The sequence below is a fragment of the Alosa alosa genome, chromosome 1 (assembly GCF_017589495.1).
Source record: "Alosa alosa isolate M-15738 ecotype Scorff River chromosome 1, AALO_Geno_1.1, whole genome shotgun sequence".
NCBI classification, from domain to species: Eukaryota; Metazoa; Chordata; class Actinopteri; order Clupeiformes; family Clupeidae; genus Alosa; species Alosa alosa.
In genome coordinates this window covers 47,636,046-47,656,187 of record NC_063189.1, presented here as the reverse complement: position 1 = coordinate 47,656,187, position 20,142 = coordinate 47,636,046, and the positions used below count along the sequence as shown (strand labels likewise).

General features: G+C 41.8%; 1 protein-coding gene across 2 annotated transcripts; it reads right to left on the bottom strand.

Annotated features, from left to right (window-relative positions):
* Positions 1-125: 125 nt before the first annotated feature.
* Positions 126-4,306, bottom strand: arf1 (ADP-ribosylation factor 1). Of its 2 annotated transcripts, none has more exons than XM_048263234.1 (5): positions 4,171-4,306; positions 3,025-3,205; positions 2,133-2,243; positions 1,913-2,037; positions 126-1,800 (listed from the first exon to the last, which is right to left on the bottom strand). In XM_048263234.1, the coding sequence occupies exons 2-5, from the start codon at positions 3,167-3,169 to the stop codon at positions 1,639-1,641; spliced, it is 543 nt and encodes a 180-aa protein (XP_048119191.1). In that variant the 5' UTR covers positions 3,170-3,205; positions 4,171-4,306; the 3' UTR covers positions 126-1,638. The 2 variants fall into 2 exon arrangements, with proteins under 2 accessions (XP_048119191.1, XP_048119200.1); XM_048263243.1 differs by lacking the exon at positions 4,171-4,306 and adding an exon at positions 3,991-4,140.
* Between the last annotated feature and the right edge of the window lie 15,836 nt (positions 4,307-20,142).

Sequence of the window (20,142 nt, the reverse complement as noted above, 5' to 3'; positions counted from 1 at the left end):
GCCTATTTCAAAAGTGGCTCTAAGTTCAGGTAGCTATGAACCACAGGAGCCAGCTGAATGTAAACTAGTGGTTTAAACTAATATAGAAAGTTGCATGGAAATAAAAAAGAAACATGGCAACATCCTTAAAACACCAGCAGCACACCATTCTTCTAACTGCTTTAATTACAGTGCTTTTCTGTCAAAATCAAAGCTGAGAAAAATTGACATGTAAAAAATAAAACATTCATGTTAAGGAATCACACTAATAACCAATCTACAAGATTAACACCGTTTTGAACTCCAAGTCAAGCACTTTAAAGCAAACCAAAATAACACAAATAGATTTGTTGCTTCAAGTTTTCCGTATCACACGATCTTGTATAGTAAGGTGGTAAATCATTCAATAGGTATCTAAAGCTATCAAACAGTACACTTTAACAGTTGACTTGGAGACCATAGCCAGTAGCTTAACAAGTACACCCTGGCACTGTATGTGTAGAATAAATCTGATAGATTTCATATTGCTATAAACATGCCACATTCAATGGAGGGCCATGTGCTGATTTTGACATGAGAGAAGGCATGAGGAGAGCCATGGAGGCCTGGAGAACTCAGATCACACTGAACAACATGTATGAGAAGTTATTTCATTGCAATGCTCAATGACAGTGACGTGTTTACCAACTAATCTTACAGGGCCCCCATAAGCCTTAGGCACCAGTTATCAAGGGTGATGTGCATTGAGTAGGCCAAAAATGTAAACAATCGGAGCCTCACTCATTCCATCACTACCATGCGGTTTTGCTCATTCAGGTTCTTAAACAAGGCAGAACATGATTAACCTGAGACACAATGATGTTCTCCTACACGAAAGCAGGTGAAAGCAAAGGCCATCACACCCAACCTTGACAGCCCACACGTAAAATGCATAGAAATCGCTCCAAAACACCTTTCAATAGCATCCAATGACAGATAAAGCTCAACAACTGATAGGTTCTGACTAGAAGTCCTGTTTGAAGCTGGATCATTAACAGACCATTTGCTTTCAATAGGATACAGTGTAACTATGGTATCAACAACTGTTTCATAATTCATTCATTTTATATGATAGTCATTAATTAAGGAAAGGAAAGGTAGCAGGTAGTGTATCTGTACAGTATCCACTGGCATCTGGCATTTAGTTTTAATGATTAGAACTGCTCCCCCACTTTTCAGTACATGTGCAATCTTACACAAGTGTTAGAGGAGATTTTATCCATAAAGGCATCTACTAACTGAGACAGGAGTGCTTAAGAAGACTGATTCCTTTAGAGGTTGCTCCTGTTCTCCCTTTTTCACTCCCTAAACATGTTCCATCAAACGCCTGTTAAAGGGTTATTAAATAACATCGTAAGGAAATATTGAGTACGTTACATATTGCATAAGAGTGCATCAGGCAGCCCCATACCAAAACAAGACTATTTACATTAAATAAGAGACCTGATGGCTACAACTCGTTTATCCTCCCACTAGTAAAATATTGCTGTGACCAGACATGAGATGAGGGCGGCATCCGCCACCCTTATGTTTTCAACCCCAAAGTAGCTTGATTTTCAACACGAGGAGTAAAAGCGATGGAGAGGAGACAGAGCAACGGAGAGATGGGACATGCGGTCATCATTTCTGGTTCCGCAGCTGATTGGAAAGCCAATCTAGTCCTTCATACAGGCCATCACCACTGGTGGCACAAGTTGCCTGGATGTACCAGTTTCTGTGGCGCAAGGAGTGCAGTCCCAGCTTATCCGTGATCTCAGCAGCGTTCATGGCATTAGGGAGGTCCTGAGGAAAAAGGCACAGTTGTCTCAAACAAGCTAGCAGCACAGAACAGAATGTCACAGAACATATCATTCTTTCGAGATGAATACAGTGCAAAGAGGTGGGAATCAGATACCTGTTTGTTGGCGAATACTAATAAAACTGCTTCTCTGAGCTCATCCTCAGCTAACATTCTCATAAGTTCCTCTCGGGCTTCGTTGACACGCTCTCTATCATTACTGTCCACAACGAAGATGAGACCTGATGAGAGAAGTATATGATACAGTCATCTGAACTTTTCTCCTGAAAACAAACAAACAAAACAAAAAAACATAAAAAGTGTTGGCAAAGCTTACCCTGTGTGTTCTGGAAATAATGGCGCCACAACGGTCGAATTTTATCTTGACCACCCACATCCCAAACTGTGAAACTTATGTTCTTGTATTCCACAGTTTCTACATTGAAGCCTGTTGGGCAGAGAAAACGGTACAATTACACACTAGAGAGTATTAGTTATTTTACAGGAGTGGGAAACTCTGGCCTTCATCATTGTTCTGCCTGTGCACTTTACATAGATGGTTTCATTAGCTTTGAGGTAAACTTTATTGAAGGTCATACACGTTGGGGGCAGCCGTGGCCTACTGGTAAGCGCTTCGGACCTGTAACCGGAGAGTTGCCGGTTCAAACACTGACCAGTAGGAACAGCTGAAGTGCCCTTGAGCAAGGCACCTAACCCCTCACTGCTCCCCGAGCGCCACTGTTGTAGCAGGCAGCTCACTGTGCCGGGATTAGTGTGCTTCACCTCACTGTGTGTTCACGGAGTGCTGAGTCTGTTTCACTAATTCACGGATTGGGATAAATGCAGAGACCAAATTTCCCTCATGGGATCAAAAGAGTATATATACTTATGCGTGCAAATAATGATTAGGGGCAGCTGTGGCCTACTAGTTAGCGCTTTGGACTTCTAAAGGGAGGGTTGCCGGTTCGAACCCCGACCAGTAGAAACGGCTTAAGTGCCCTTGAGCAAGGCACCTAACCCCTCACTGCTCCCCAAGCGCCGCTGTTGTGGTAGGCAGCTCACTGCGTCGGGATTAGTGTGTGCTTCTGTTCACTGTGTGCTGAGTGTGTTTCACTAATTCACAGATTGGGATAAATGCAGAGACCAAATTTACCTTACGGGATCAAAAGATACTTATATAATAACAATCTACTGTTTCAATAGGCTACTTATAATTCCAAGTGACTCACCGATAGTTGGAATAGTGGTAACAATTTCACCAAGTTTGAGCTTGTACAAAATAGTCGTTTTGCCAGCAGCATCAAGACCAACCATGAGAATTCGCATCTCCTTTTTGCCAAAAACTTTGAACAAGTTAGCAAAGAGGTTACCCATGGTTCAGGTTGAAGGATGGAATTGTTCCTCGGAAATCTGCCAAATGGAGAGACATAAATTAATCATTTAAATCCCCCAATTTCAGGAGCGCCTTACCCACCCCATTAATCGTGAGGTAGCATAAGGTGAGGGGAAATTAACATCTCCGCAATGTTTTTACACATAGCCTAGGCCTACTCTGCTACAACTCGTGAATTTGCATGACCTCGCTGCTCGACTTGTTACAGTTTGTCAGATCTGTTGACGTTAGCTATTGTTATCTGGCCAGAGTGTAAGAGATTTGCGTGGAGTTAAATTACTTGTAAATTCACACCAACAAACGAAAACAATGAGGACAAGCTATCTTAATCCGTTTGTCTACTTATTTTTGTTTTATCCAAACAACCATTGCAGCCTTGAAAGAGTTCAGTCATCAGCAGCTTAACTTTAGCTTGCTATTACTTTTAACGTTATGAATGCAAGGTGCTTGATACCAAATACCGCAAACGTTACACCTTGAATGTTTCATATTTCAGTGCGACTATGTTGCTGTCAGCGTCAGCGACCAAAACATTCTCATCTTTAAGCTAGCAAGGTAACGTTAACGAGAGGTAGCAACATCGTTTGCGCTTGCGGGACAATGTTGCCACTGAATCTTTATAGCAGAGCAGGTTAACTATCGTTAGCCAGTGTATTGAGGTCATAATACATATAGCTGATGACCAAATCCGATTAATCAATACTGAAAATGAATACGCAGTGACAGACATTGGTTCCTAAATGTAGCCTTTTCGACATTGTCAAAGAGTTAGCTAGCGCGCTAGCATAACTAGTTTACTGACCGCTTGCAGACAACAAATCTCAGTCGAGTGTCACGAGTCGCGAGCTTAACGCCAAGTAGGCTAGGCTAGTAAATACCAAGCTAAGACTCTTCATATCCATTAGTATATACATTTCTAAAATGGTGTATCAGCTACAACAAAACCACTGTAAATTATTTTACAAATAATTTCTTCTCTTACTATTTGCTTGTTTCCCCTGTTTGAACGGATTTCAAGGCGTTCCCTTCCTCAAAATGGCGATTTGTCGGCCACGTCAACACGTCCGTAAGCAGTTAAGCATAAGAGCATCACTAGTAGGCTACCTCTGTGGGGTGGAGGACCAATTCTCATATCCAGCTTCATGCATTAGGGTTGGCTGCTCCACTTATCGGTAGAGTAGCCTAAGGATGCAAATGCAACATGCATCAGCTTAAGCTGTATGTGCTCACGCCAGACTACACTAAAGTTTTTTTTTTTTTTTTTTTTTTTCATTTCAAATATGTTTTGACTTAGGACGCCTATTTAAGATGGGATAATTTTACTTTATTTCCAGGTTCAGCTACAGCAGGGTCAGGGATGGATTACTGCACGGGCCTACCGAGGGGCCCAAGAGGTCCTGAAACCCAAGCATTTGCATGGAATCATTGCCTCAATATCAACAAATCAGGATTAATACATCTAGGCAGGGGCCCAAAAGTTCATAATCCGTCAATGAGTAGGGTCTGGGTGGGCACTGCAGACTACTCCAATGCTGATGGAGGTATGGAGTAGGGTCTGGGTGGGCACTGCAGACTACTCCAATGCTGATGGAGGTATGGCCTAAGCTTGATGGAAGGTTTCAGCTCACACACAAGTTACAGTTGGCTAAGAGGTCTACTGACTGAGTGTCAAGCACAACACACAAGTTACAGTTGGCTAAGAGGTCTACTGACTGAGTGTCAAGCACAACAAGTCAGTGAAACAACAGCACCTGCCATAGATGTTTGAATCTTTCATTCAAACTTGAATTGGTTATGAATTGAGCCTGTCATTTCACAACCACCTTGTCTCTTTGCATGACGGGTCTTGCCTTGTGGGTCTTGCCAGGTGCTTTTAGTGGTTTAATGAACTGCTTGGACATGATATTGCTGCTATTCCTTCTTTGCATACAAAGGCACATATTCATGTTGGTGGACCACACCATCAGAATAAATTGAGGGCAAGGGACATGGATCTCTCAGATAGTTGGCTTTTTATGATGTATTCTCACGGTCTAAGGAAAGCAGCTGTTGCCATTCTGGGGGTGGAGGCCACCGACCCAACCTTGAGTCTCCCCTGGCACAGGAATCACACCCTCAGACCAAACTCGCACACAGTGGCCTTGTATGCTGAGAAGCCAGGTGTTAACTGATGCAAAGTCTTACTGTGACAGAGGTGCACAAATTTCACCCTTCTGGTTAGAATACAGTGTAATTTTGATTAAAAGCGTCAAGCAGACATTTTTGGAAAAAATAAATATAATACATAAATATATGTTATTTTCCTCCTCAGAACATACAGTCCTTTGATTTGTCAACTTCCTGGTAAGTCTTGCCTATTCCTGATGGCTCATTTGCAATTGTTCATTGACCATTAGGCCTATTTAAAGGACAGTATGTATTGTAGCCTATAAGGTTCTTATCTTTCTCAGTACCTGCACTACAATGCAATTACTCAAAATATTATTATTATTTTTGTGTGTGTGTGGAAATATAACAGAAGGGTCACTGTTGATTGTGTTTGCATGGTCATTTGTGTTTACATTACAGGATCTGAATCTGAGGCATGATCAGTTTTAGCATTATTAATCCTGCCTTGCCTATACACCACCAATTGAGGATGAAGGTCAAATCACAAGTGGTATATTTTCTGTATCTTATGGCTACAGTTGATGCCTTTGCCAACCATGTCCTTGTAGCAATTTAAACCTGTAATTATTTGAGACTGATATGTACTTTATCCAGTTGAAAAACACGGCTGTTGACATGACTGTGTTTACATAACAAACCCGCAATGGCACTTTAATTTGGTCAGCTATAGCCTGAGAATACTCATGACAATGGGTGCAGTTAAGAAGAGGTCTTGTTGTGTTCATCTTATTTCCATTTTTGGTTTAATTTTTGTGCTATGATTTTGTAGTTTGCTACATGGGACTGAATAGAGAATTACAAAATCCTAAAACTATAGTGTCATGAGAAATGAGGGCTCATCAGATGTGGAGTAGGATTTCCAAAACAGAACTCTAATCCATCGAACGCGACCTTTAGAAAGCGGATTCAAAGCACCAAATCCAGACTAAAAGTGGAATATTAACATTGTGGATAGACTTTTGAGTTTCACCTTGTTGACTAGAGGTGACCTGTCGCCTCCCATAGGCCAAAGAGGCACATAACATCCAACATCAAATTTTGACATGTCAGATTGAATAAATCATTTGTGTAGTTGAATAATAGTTTTTTTCTAGTACCATGCAGTTTTGCGGCACAATTATGTTCTCTTTTTGATATTAATAAGTAATGAGATGGAACCTAATGATCTATCACAGGGATGGCGACCCTGTGGCTCGCAAGCCACATATGGCTCTTTGCCTCCTCTTGTGCATCCTCCTGATGTTCTCACTTCTCCTTGGACTTAAGAGGTTTTTTATTTTTGAAATATATTTCTGATAAATCAAAATGCATTTCATTATTTTTACAGTAATTAAAATAATTTTACCGTCATGCGATGGATATCAATCTAGCCTCAAAAGAAACATAAGCAGACGCATATTTGTCTGCCTGGTTTACTGCTACTGTTGCAATCAGGAAAACGTAGCTAAGCGCAGATAGAAGGACATTTAAAAGGAGGATTTGTCTTTTTGTAATAACACCGTATAAAAAACGTGTTCTACACGTTAGTTTGGTACTTGGTATGCCATGACTTAACTGACCTATAAAGCTTCAAACCTGAAAAAGAGTTTACCCAAAGGCAATGACCTTTGCAAGTACAAGGTAAAGGTAGGCTTTTTAAAACGTCTGTCAGAGAAGCAGATTCGTTGTCTTTTTGTTCATTTTCTTTTTAGAAAATTAACGGAACACTCGACACCCTCAAAGGTCACATTGGCACCAGTTCTTACATTGGAGCATTGGTCATGCTAATAAGTCATTGACTGAGGGGGGATTTGTGATGTATTTCAGATATTTTTGTTACTTGTTACTCATTCCTGAAAATGATCATTTGTAGCATTCAGTTTTAATGAAAAAGAGAAGAGCTATTTAAACTGTAACCCTGTTATTATGTTATTAGGCGTAGGCCTATAACTCACTGTTGCTGATGTAGTGTGTGAGTAGTGTGGAATGTTTTTTGGCTCTTCAGGCTGGACTGGTTAGCCACTCCTGATCTATCACATCAATGAGAAAATATATCTGGTCATATTCAGTTGAAATATAGTAGATCTGAATTATGGATCTTGGACCATGACCGTTACAGTAGTGATCTTGAAAACAAACTGATAGAATATAAGGAACCTTTAATTTAACAGCATTTTCACAAATCAAGAAAACCATAAAGAAAACTGATGGAATACTAAGTGGACTATCCAAAGGACATGCAAACATCCTGCATATATTTGGGTGATTTCTTGAAAATACCCTTACACGTAAACAACAATACTTTTGTTCAGTCGTGAAACATGTGCAAAAGCCTCATGTTAAAACCTGGTCTGGTGGAAGTTATAGTGGCCTCATATCACACAGTGATTAGCAGTTTGTTGTTGTTGGTGCAGTAACACCTGAGAAGTACAAACTTTAAGCATTACTTATATTTGTATGAGTCTACTTATTAGCCTGTGGAATTGCACTGAATCCTCTCTCAAAATCTAATACTAAATCTAATCTAAAATAATTTACTTCCATGTGGACAGCTCTGGTATCTTACTAATTATGATCTTACAAGCTCGTACATTGAAGCTGTACTGATTCAGTAAAGAACTTAAAAAAAGAGAATGTGTTTCCATAAGACAGTCAGTTACATGGCTCATGAAGTTGGAAAATACAATTGCAGACCACTGCAGAGGCACACCTGCATGGCATGCTTTCAACTTTGTTGCATGTTCCATTTTATCATCATTTTTGTTCACCTGCCAACCTAGCCTCAGTTATCAAGAAGAGACAGCATTAGTTGTAAAGTTTCAAATTCTTCAAGTTGTTTAATTTCAGCCTGTAAGTATTTGTTCTAGAAGTAATACCATCACTATTCACTGTGTGCCATACCAACAAATTTATTGATTACCGGTATGCATATAACAAATATAAAATAAATACATGTAGGAAAATCTAAAATGCATTTTTGTATTACTAACTAGCAGCCATTATGCAATCAATCAATAATGTAATGGATGCCTTGGTGCCAAAGTCATACAATCATTTGCACAGTTGATAACCATCAGTCAAGTCCACATACCATGGCCTGTAATCAGGCGTAGATTCTGTCCATGGCAGCTGTAAGTCTCGAGCTGTGGTATTTAGTAATCCAATTCTTCACATCAATGACTGTTCCTTGTCCTCTGTAAAACCTAATGATACAGGTCTGCCCATGTAGGTCTTACAACAGAGGAGAGCATCTACAGAAATACCCCCCAAATAACACACACAAACACACACAGACACACACACACAGACACACACACACACACACACACACACACACACACACACATTTATACACACACACACACACACACACACACACACACAGAGAGAGATAGCAATCATGCACACACACACACACACACACACACACACACATACACACACATTCACAAGTCTCTCTTTGAGATCATGTTTCATATCAAGCAAGCAAGTGAAATCACTGCCTTAGAAAGTGCCTAAGAATAGATATGAGAATCAGCATCTATTCAAATGAGCTGGCACAGAACTGTGGTGTAAGTCATCAATCTCACAGTTACTTATTCGTCTGGTCATCCAAAGACAAATGGAGGAAAATCCTTGGATTTCTCTCGTGGCCTCACTGGGGAGTTAGGCTGGTCAGGGTGAACTTGAATGGAGGAAGACCGCCAAGGGACAAAACAGGCCTCGCAGTAGGAAGTGGGGCTTGCAGCTCAGTAGGGAACCAGAGCACCCCCCCTGGAGATGTAGCTTAGAAATGAGAAAACCTCCCAGTGAGGGGCTTGAGAACAGCGGGCTCTTGGCGTGAGGGTCCTGTGTGTGTGTGTGTGTGTGTGTGTGTGTGTGTGTGTGTGTGTCTGCTTGTGCTTGTCAAAAGGATATTATGGCCTCATAAGCAAAAGATGGCCCTTCTGAGGCGAGGCCAATGGTAAGTGGAGTGTGGATCCATAGCAAACCCTCCTCAGAAGGCGAGGGGCATCCATCATAACAATCCTGAGCCGAACAATGGCAATGCCCATATCATGCGCTTCCATTGTGAGCACCAGGAGGGGCACTCGAGACAACAGTGCGTCTGTGAAGAGCACAATGGGCCCAGGGGAGGCCGGGCCGCATGGGAAACCAGAGGGACAGGCGTGGACGCCTCCCCTTCGGCACCCGATCTGCCCGAAGATGCCCAGGGCCAAGTTCTGAGGTGGTGCGGGGCAGGAAACAAACGGAACATTATGACGACAACCCCTGTGGCTGCCATGAGAGGGTCCATGCTGGCTCTACCCATTGGCAAACAGAGTCGCTGGGCACTTTACCCCACGCCTCTCTCAGCAGGGGGCGATGTGGAGCGAGACGGGTTGGGGCACCGGATAAATGAACCCCACGGTGTCGGCTGCCAATCACTTTAGTGTAGCGATTGTTGGTGGCCTGAAAAGGTCGTTAAGGGGATTTACATAACATTTTGCATCCGTCCTTGGTCACATAAGGAAATGGGCTTCGCCCCACGCTAATTCTCCATGTGGACCATGTAGTCAGATCATGAACTTCCTGGCATGCCTCTTGGAACGCAGAATTTTCTAGGCGGAGTATGGGGATGAGGAGTATCAATATGCATTTTTAAATTCATGTTGTCCTTATGTGACAGACAGTCATGCTCATCAATCAGAGGTACCATGCTCCGCATGCAAGCTAATCAGATATAAGCTATTAGATGTAATTTGTATATTTCCATTTTCATCCTTGGATCCAATGTGCAGGTTGATGCATTGCATGGCAGCCTCAGCCATCGGTGTATGTGTGTGTGAATGGGTGTGAGTAGTTCATATTTCTATGATATCTTATTGGTAGCCTAATGCTTCATCGCATGTTTTAAATGTATCATATAGTGAATCTTGACCTGAGATATGGCAAGACCACTCGCGGCCATTGAAAATCAGAATATCTGAACATAGATCCAACATAAGAAATCATGACTGCAAAAGCCCTGTAGAAGTTCATTTCACCCTCAACTCCCACAATCTGTCCACACTTCGCTACTGGGGAATCGAAGTAGTCAAATCACCCACTAGGGGGGGTGACATCAATACGCTACTACTAAAAAGGGAGGCCTTCTGGATATATACGCTTGACACTCTAGCCCCCAAAGGAATGAATGAGGAATTTGATCTGCGACCTTTTTTGTAGGCTCAACTAGGCCTAATATTTATCAGATACTCTCTGTACTTTATTGTTTGTATGTCATTGATTGTGTCTAAGTGTATCAGATCATTGCTCTCTCAAGCTGTTACTGTGATTTCCTAAGCTAGGTCACATCACTGTGATGTATAAGCTGTGGCCTGTTTGCTTGTTTTTTGCTCTTCTGGACTTATTTTTACGTATCTGGACGTATTTTATTACTCTGTTAAGATAGGCCATGTTACTGTGACTTCTTAAACTAGGTCATGTTACTGTGATATAAGCTGTGGCTTTTTTGCTTAACTGTGCCTGTAGTTTATCACCACTTTAAGATTGTCTGTGGCACTATGTACAGTACACAGTATTGTCATGTGACTTTGTCTGCACTTGCACTTTAATGGACACTGTGCACTTTAATGGACACTTTGCACTTTAAGATAATAACCTGTAACAGGTGATTTGTCAGGTGACTTTTTGATTGGTGTGTATGTGCCTTGTCTTCTTGCTGTCTTCATGTCTGAAGAAGGGCATTCAGCCCGAAACGTCACATGTGGTGATTAAAATCTTTTTTATAAGGAGTTTTCAGTGTGCGGACTAACGTCATTTTTTATTAACTTATATCAAAAATCAAATCACATTCTCAATATCAGTCAGAAAAATTCCAATTAAATAACTACCCCAAATCCATCAGCCCTAAGAAGGGCTGTTCTGTATTCTTAATTGTGATACTATCTCCAAATAACAAAATTGTTCTACATTAGAAAAGTAGTAGATCTAAAATATTAGGGGTTGCTTTTCCTTAAGATATGCTTTTCATTTTGCTATGAGATGGGTTATGCAATAAATAATAGTACCTATTTTTTGTACCTAAATGTCAGATATGGCTGACTGACTGCTGAACAGTGATTGTAGGTTGAAGGTTGTAAGTTTGTAAGTTTCACTTTGGATTTTTATTTATTTATTATGTTTTACTATTTAACCAGATCGTCGTTTTGTAAGTGCATAACAAAAAGTATCATTCCAACAGTAATATGGAAATTTGGGCATGATGCTAGTTCTCCATGACCAGCTAGACAGAAATCTCACAATGAATTCACAGAGATACAACACACTCGATAAATATACTATTAAGAAATATACCCCTTTGCACATTCCACATACTGTGTGCCCTGACAAAGGCACTAAATAGTGGATTTGCGTGCCTCAGCCATGTTTATACCTTGATTAAACAAACTCATTGGAGCCAAGGAGAGTGCAATCGTATCCCGTCCCTGGGCTGCCTAATGGCCTGGTATTTACAGCCTGCTGCAGCAGACTCTGCGGAGGCCTGGCTCTGATTAGACCGGCGGAAATCAAAGGCCTCTCCACTTGGCATGGTGGCCTCCATTGTCACTTTGATGGTAGGTGATTTGTAGCCCACCCTCATTCCATTTATTTATTTCCAGTCACAGTTGAAGCGTCCAGGAGACTGACAGGCTGCTTCTGGATTCCCCCATGTGGGATTTGAGAGAGAGAGAGAGAGAGAGAGAGAGAGAGAGAGAGAGAGAGAGAGAGAGAGAGAGAGAGCGAGAGAGAGAGCGAGCAGGGGCACTGATGATGCTTTCATTCGGACCTGTCATTGGGACAGATCCCGGTGGTCTGGGTGTGGGTGCTGTTTTAGTTCTGAAGTTGACTCCTCTCCAGGAACTATTACTTAGTGAGTGACACCTCTATCCACAAGGTTTGAACAGGATACTAATCGTTCCTTTTTGGCATAAGATTTCCGCTCGACTCCTATTGTTCAGTCTGTGGTTAGAGCTGTTGACCTGGAAGTAAACTCCTTGAGAGGGAACGTAAACCCACATTCTACATGAGCACTAAACCTAAATGTCACATGATGATTACATAAACTCAAATGCTTATTTTGTTCCTTACCCTTTCAATCCAACAAACTTCTTGTAATTGATGAGTCCCAGTGATCTCTCAGTGTCACTTGAAATTAGTGTTTTGTCTCTAATCCAACATCTGAGCCTCTGTTGCGGAGGCCTTGCGCATATTTCCCGGTGTTGTTTTTAAGCGCACCTGTCTACCTCAGGGCAAAATAAAATACCTCAGTAGCTGCCAGGGCTGCTGTGGCCTCTCCTTTTTCTGGCTGATGCACTCGGTGGTGGTGGTGGCAGCGGCAGCGGTAGCTTGGGGAGCTTGTCTTTTCGCTTTGCTGAACCTCGCTGACAGGCCGGCTGACACTCCTGATGTCACGACAGGTGTCGGAGATACTAGTGAAAGTGGGATTTACAGATTATGTGGAAGATGAATGGAAAGGAGGACCGTCGTAATTACAGAGGATGGTTCTGTCATGGAGACCTCCTCTTTGTGATGATCACTGAGCCCTTTGCATTGATTGGACCATTGCTACATTTGCCCAAATGACAACCAAGGCTAATTCTATGATAGACTAAAGTGTAGGCACAATGCTCTCTGTATGAGGCCTACTAAGAAAGAACTCTTCATGATGACACATTGGGTTTGTGTGAGGGAGGGCGCCTGTGTGTGTGTGTGTGTGTGTGTGTGTGTGTGTGTGTGTGTGTGTGTGTGTGTGTGTGTGTGTGTGTGTGTGTGTGTGTGTTTGTGTTCCTGGTGAACGTGTGTGATTTTATATTATGGTTGTCAGCAATTGTGGGACCACCAAAATCTAGCAATTCAGAACAAATGCCATTGGATGGAAATAATGGCACAAAGCAGTGTGAAGTCTCCAATCCTGGTTAAGACCCTCCATCTTTCAAACTAAACTGGATCACACCAAGAATCCATTATCCTTTTATCCTGTTCAGATCCACTAATCCCGAGGCCATTTTCCTTCTTTTTCTCCTTCTCTCCTTTTCTCATCTCAAACAGCAACTGTGTGGTTGTCCGGCAGAGGAACGTTGAGAATTTGTGGGCTCAGTGAAAAGAAAGCAACTATATCTAAGACATGAAGAACAGCTTGATGGAGCCAAGAATGCAACCGAGTGTCTTTAAATCCAGTAATGAGATGTTTAGTGAGCGGATCTGGACCAATTTTACGTGGACATAGATACTAATGAATTCTACAAGAGGACATAGAGAAATATTGTGTTTGGGTGGGAAAGAGCACTTGAGTGGGGACATTTTAAGTTCATTTGCAAAACAGAGGAAGCCAATTGTGAACTTTCATCAAATAAACCGAATTAATCATTAGGGCTTTATATATATTTACTTCATGCTGCATCTTTTAAAAACATTCAAGTTTGCGCAGAATAAAAACAGTCTGGATGAATAACATGGTATCAGCAACAGACACTTATTTGCACTGCATTTGGTTCATTTTGTCTCCTGTTTCAAAGCCTGCATGCAATCCTGTAAGATAACATTACCAAATACGTGTGTGCCATGGCCTGTTGAGTGGAGAATAACTGACTGTTTTTGCTGGCTCTTCAGTGGCTGTGTGGAGTGCAATAGTCAAATAGTCAAATGAATAAGGTTTCAGTGAACTGCTCAATATCACACAGACCTAATCTTTTGAAGTTAAATTACTTCTGTGTAGGTAATGCTGATAAACAAATGATGAACAGGTTTGGTCATGTTACCAAATAAAGCTGTTTGTTGTTGATTTTGTTCCCTGTAGGCACGACTTTCACTAAGAATGAAGCCAGTTGTTGATAGATTTGTAATTGTGTCAACATGTATTTGTAATTACCCTTGTAATAACTGAGTAACTACATACAGCAGGTAGGCGAGTGAGAAGAAAGAGATGTCTCCCCCTGTTTTCATTAAACAAACGCTAGCATTCATTTAGCCTACATGCTCCTCTAAAAGGCTGGTTCATTCCTCTCAGCATGAGAGGGGGGCCGACCTGGCCAGCATCAATAAAAACAGCACTAAAATGCAATTACAGTGCTGTGAAGAATGGGACTACTTAGTAATTTGCTGGGTAAAACTGAGGAGATTGCAGGTCTGGGGGGCTTGGAATTCTCTGCTTGCCCAACAGTGTGGGAAAACCAGTGGGAAGGCAGGCACCACCCTTTGTGAAGTAATTACTGGAACTAGCGGAGGACAGCTCCAGTCCCCACTAATGATAACCCCACTCCTCCTCTCCCTCTGCTAGCCACCTTGAAATTGATGCACCCTCCAACACGCAGCCAGCCACACACACACATACACATACGTGCACACACAGTTTATATTAATGTAGGACTCTCTCATCATTATTTACTTTAAACCTTTTTTTAATGTGTAATATTAGCAATAGTTACTGTATTCACACCGACAACAGAATTTTCAACTGTAGGGAACTGTAAGGAAAAGGGCTCCTAAATGCTGTTGGGCTATTTTCGTTCCTACACTACACCAAAGATTTTAGGACCGAGGGGGATCTGAGGATTGTCATTACTGAAAGAGCCTGCCCAACACAGCATGAGGTGAAATGGTGACCCCCACACACACACACCCTGCCCCTTCCCCCTCTTCCCTCTTGTCGGTATGACCTCTAGGCAACCTCTGCCCTTCCTCCCCTCCCTTCAGCTGAAGCGAGCTTCTCTAAGTGCAGCTCACCTGTCTGTGTCAGGCCCGTTATCAGTGTCATCTGGGCAGGTAGGTACGGTCTTGCTGTGGAGCAGTGATTACGGCTCAGGGTCTGGAGCTGCTCCTCCTAGGCAATGACACGACAGGCCACTGTCTACCACGCTCATGAAAAGGTTCTTCTTCTGGCATGAAAAAGGCAAAAAGGCATGAAAGCAAATCTGAATGCGAATAACAACACAAGTGTCCGTGAAGGATACTGTATGGTGATATGGTTATATCTCGTTATTGTTCTCAAAATGTGCTCATCAGCACTCTGGTTATATCATCTCTCCAAGTATTTTCCTACTCGTTTTGGAGTCACATTTCTGCATGTTTTGTTCTGGAGATTGTAGACATGTAGCTTGCAGAGTGACTTCACAGAGAACTGTGGTGTGTGAGAACCAGTGAAATATTACAGAATTTCAAATACATTATTGAGATTGGAATGACTGCAATGACAGCTGTCAGTGTTCTAATCGCCATGGTGATCTACTATGCAAACTGTTGTGCTTGCCTTCATGGGGGAAGCTGTTTGATGATGCTTGATTATCTTTGGCTGTATTGATACATATGTCTGTGAAGTGAGACATGGCGTCCCCCCTTGTTCTACTGTGTAACCTGAACTGTTGACAGCGAGTCACCCTCCTTGTGATCTCTTGCCTTGTCGTTTGGCCTTATTAGTCAGGTGAGTGGCTCTGTGGATATTCTGTTCATTTGTACCTTGAGGGAAGGAACGCACACCTCTGCCCTCCCTCCATCCTTTTGCTTTGGTGTGAGCAGCCACCCTTGCTCTCATCTTCTCTCTCCCTCTCCCTCTCTCTATCTTTCTCTCTCTCCCTCCCTCCCTCTCTCTCTCTCTCCCTCTCTATCTCTGACTAATGTCCCCTTGTAAGCACAAAGGTGGCAAAATTCTTTTGTTCGCCCCAACAATACAAACAAGCACTTCAAACAAAGTAAGAGTACTTCACAGGTGCCGTCACGCGCTCATGATGATGGGTCTCCCCTCGGGAGAGGCAGGCTGATGACCTGCCTCAGTACCTGCAGGTGACACCAGCACAGGTGGCTGAGCTGCGCAAGGCTTACGTATTTGGGACTCTCCCAGCTGTCGCAGACTAGAGGGGAGGGAGAGCCTTTAAATGATAGCTGTGTGGCAGAGACTTTTTATGCTGTGTGTTTCCATGACAGGCCATCCAAGAATGTGGTTGTCTCTATTTAGTATGTCACAGAAGGTATTGCAAAGTGTCCTATTTTTACAGATTATAACTAGAATTATTATCAGTTAATTTCACAGGGCAATAAAGTAAACATGTACATTTCTGCTTTGATGTTGGGCACAGCAATATATTATATAGAACACCATTTGTAGTTAAAAGTCCTTTTCTTTTAACTAATGTTTACATCAGGACAGTCCATAAAGTTTCAGAAGCACAGTGGGTAATGGGGTTGTGGTGTAAAGTGTTGTGTGGAGAAGTGGAGAACCTGCTTCTGCTAGGTCAGAGAAAGCCCTTGGCTCTGAACTGACATGCACACGCACATCAAAACACTCACTTCAAAGTCTTCCTCACAAAAAAAAAAAAAACCTCACACTACAGAGGCCACTCTCAGAGTCCTGGCCATCCACCGCCCTGTAAAGCAGCAACACTTTGACCCGAGCTGCACCAAATCGTCTAGAAATCTTTCACACAGTTCAGTGCGCTAGTCTTGAAAGAGAATCATTTTAATGTGTGCACTTCTGCAGGCACACCTAATACTTCATATTCTGGTAATGTCTTTTGAGACATTTATTTGTATGCATCATACCAGTCATAATTATGTGTCTGTTCTACATGCATATCCAGTCGGAGCTCTGTGTGTAATGGAGCAATCTGCAGAATGCAGTGCTTTCAGATCCTCAATGATGGGTTTACACTTTATAAATATACAGGGATACAGAGGATTACATTTAATGTAATGTTATAATTTAATGTTTCTTTTGGGAATCTGGTATCACTGATGTGGAAACATCTTTATGTGTGGCAACAGAAGCCCTCAAAGGTGTGTTAAATATCACACTGACAGGTGCTTTTGACTGATTATGTGTCATTTTTTTATTGCCTTAGAAATGACGTGCAAGCTGTTCACGTTGCCACCATAGGTGAGGTGTCTAAAAAGACAAATAAAATTGCTAAAAACACATAGCTGAATGGTGGCAAATGACCTCTCCTGTAGTTATTATATCTAGTTGTTTTCAGTTAATCCTAACTCTACGTGTTAGAGCCATGTGCTTTTATACAAACATATCTAAATTGATGAGCCATCAAAACAGACCATACAGTCAAAACATTGCATTCGTGAGGTGCTTTCCACATAAGAGAGACAGCTTAGCATCTAAAAACATGTACATGTAACGCTGTTGATTTCAAACAGTTCCAGTGCTACCCACCAGAATATGCTCTTCTTTCTTTGCCATTGAAGTGAAATGTGCTCCTTGATGTACAAATTATTTGACAACTTTAGGAAAAAAGTATATATGAATGTACAAAAATGTTTGTCACAATTATACACCAAAAGTTTTATGGTGCATTTCTAGGAATCCAGTCATGATGTGAATATGTAGGAGCTAACTTTGAAACTGAGAGATCAAAAGCCTCTGGTTGAGCAACACAAAAGAACTGTTTGAGCAGAAGTGTGACTTGAGTATTTTTTTTCTGTTGTTGTTGCTGTTTCTTTGGCCATTCCACATTGCGTAAGAAGCGCTTTGTATTTGGGCTCTGTCTCTTCCTTAGAGGGGAGACAGGTTTATTGAAATGCACAGAGACTCCATTGTAACAACCCGGTGGACTCCTCTCCCTCTCCAACAGGAGCAAATTCAAGACATAAAAAGGAGGCGGAGGACACTGATTGCTATTAGGCCCATTGTCTCCTATTTATATGGTTATTGGGTGGTGCCTCTTGGCTGGCTGACTGTGTCAAAGTTCTCACACTCCTGGTGCCATCTCCCACACTGGCTGGGGTTGCCTCCTATAGCAACTATCTGCTAACAATGCGTATCTCACATTGGTGACAGGCTTGTTTGGTGGGTTTGCTGGATGGAAGGGGGACAATTTCCTTCAGCCCAAGGACAGCGGAGGCTGTTGGGCCGGGTTTCTGTTCACCCTGTGAATTGCCTTGTGCTTTTTTTTGTGCGTCGGTTTCTCCCTCCGTCTGTGTGAAAGGGGTAAGGTTGCTGAGGTTATTGTCAGTTGGTGACAGGAAGCCCTTCAACCCGAGAACCACCACACATCTTCTTCCTCTGGGGCTGGTAGTGCCAGACTTTTTCTACAGGTCGTGTGCTGGGGTGATACTAGGATAGCATCAACCTACAGGGCCTGGTTGCAGCCACACCATTCCAAACATTCATGCCATAATTTCTCTTTCATAAAAAAACATCTAAAATCTCTTTTTTTCTCCATTGACAAATCTATATAGGAATGGATTTGTTTCTCCTTTAGCATAATCCAGTTTTTTTTTTATTCGTATGCATTCTGATGGACCACCATAGTGTATAGACTTTGCCAGCCATTTGTGTCAATGGGTGTCCCAACTGCTGCTCCCAAAAGCTCAGCGTATGAATGCCAACGGCATGACTGGGCTGCAGGCATAAATGGGAACCCCCAGGAGGGGGTTGTGTGTCAATATATTTTAGGATGCTGCTGTTAGATAGTTCATCCCAGGCCACTGGTTGGGACATTGTAAGGGGATGAATGAGTTATCAGGGGTCCCGGCTCAGCTGTAGTGTTGGTGGGCCCTATTCATGTCAGACCAATAATGTAGTGCAGTCAACTCTGCTCTGCTTAGCGTTCTTTCGCTACTAGCCTACACTCACTTGGGCAGCGCCCTCTCATCTTTTTAAGGGCTCAGAAGCCCCTCTGCGGCCTCTCAAAAGAATCAAATTATTATTAGGAACATGGACTCTTTTTTTTTTTTTTTTGGAAATCCACAGAGAATGACAGCATTGTCCCATATGTGGACTGTTCCCAGCTTTTAAATGTAATGACTGATGTCTTTTCCAGATTTTAATCTGGCCCATTCTTTATGTTTTCCTGGGCTCTAGAATCTGTCTGGTCCCCTGTCTTATCCCTGGTCAGCAGGGGTGAGAACCTATAAAGGCCAGTCACAATAGTGACTTTCGAGATCTCAAAAGACTAGAGATTATGTTTATTCAGTGTCAATTGAACTTTTGTGGCCTTTAGTGGGGACAGAGTTCTGAAAGTAATTGATGTTGCTTGTTTCCATTCCCATAAAGGGTATAGATATAAGATATAAGTTGTATGTCTATGGAAACCAACATGTTCAAGTGCATAATTTTAGTGAGGAGAAGAATTGCATTTTTACATCCTTTATAATAGTGTTGTTATTGATAGACACATAGATGCAGTGACCTCTAAGGAGAATTGTTTTCCAAAAAAAAAAATGAAACATGAGACTGCCTGTAGAATTTATATAAATAAATAAATAAATAAATAAATAAATTGTGATCTCACTGATTTTGGAATTAAATGTAAGAGAATATACCATTCTGAAAAACTAATTCTTACAATTAATGTGGTACAAATGGACGTTTAAGTGCAAATGGACATGGAATCGACTGAATGAAATGGAATAAAAAGCAGTATTACTCAATGGTAGAGCCAAACAATTGTTTTTGGAGTAACAATAACTATTACTATTACTCACATGAAGGTGTCTCATGATGATCTAATGCAGTCATGTTGTTAAGAGCCACTTAACAACAACCTATATTTTGGAAGCCAGCCAGAGATCAGAAAAAAACTGAAGGCTGGATTCGAGGGACCTACTACAGCCCTGATCCAGTTGCCATATTTATGAGCAATTGATGGAAATAAGCCTGAGTGAGTTTCATAGATTTTCATCAATCAGAACTGTGCAAGACAAACAACAGATGACTTTCTCACCCTCTATTTCACATCCTTCTCTTTTGGTGTTGTTCTTACCTGGTGTTGAAGTATTACATGAAAAAAAGAAAGCGATGATAAAAAGTCCAGGCAAATATATTTGTTTTTTGTTTTTA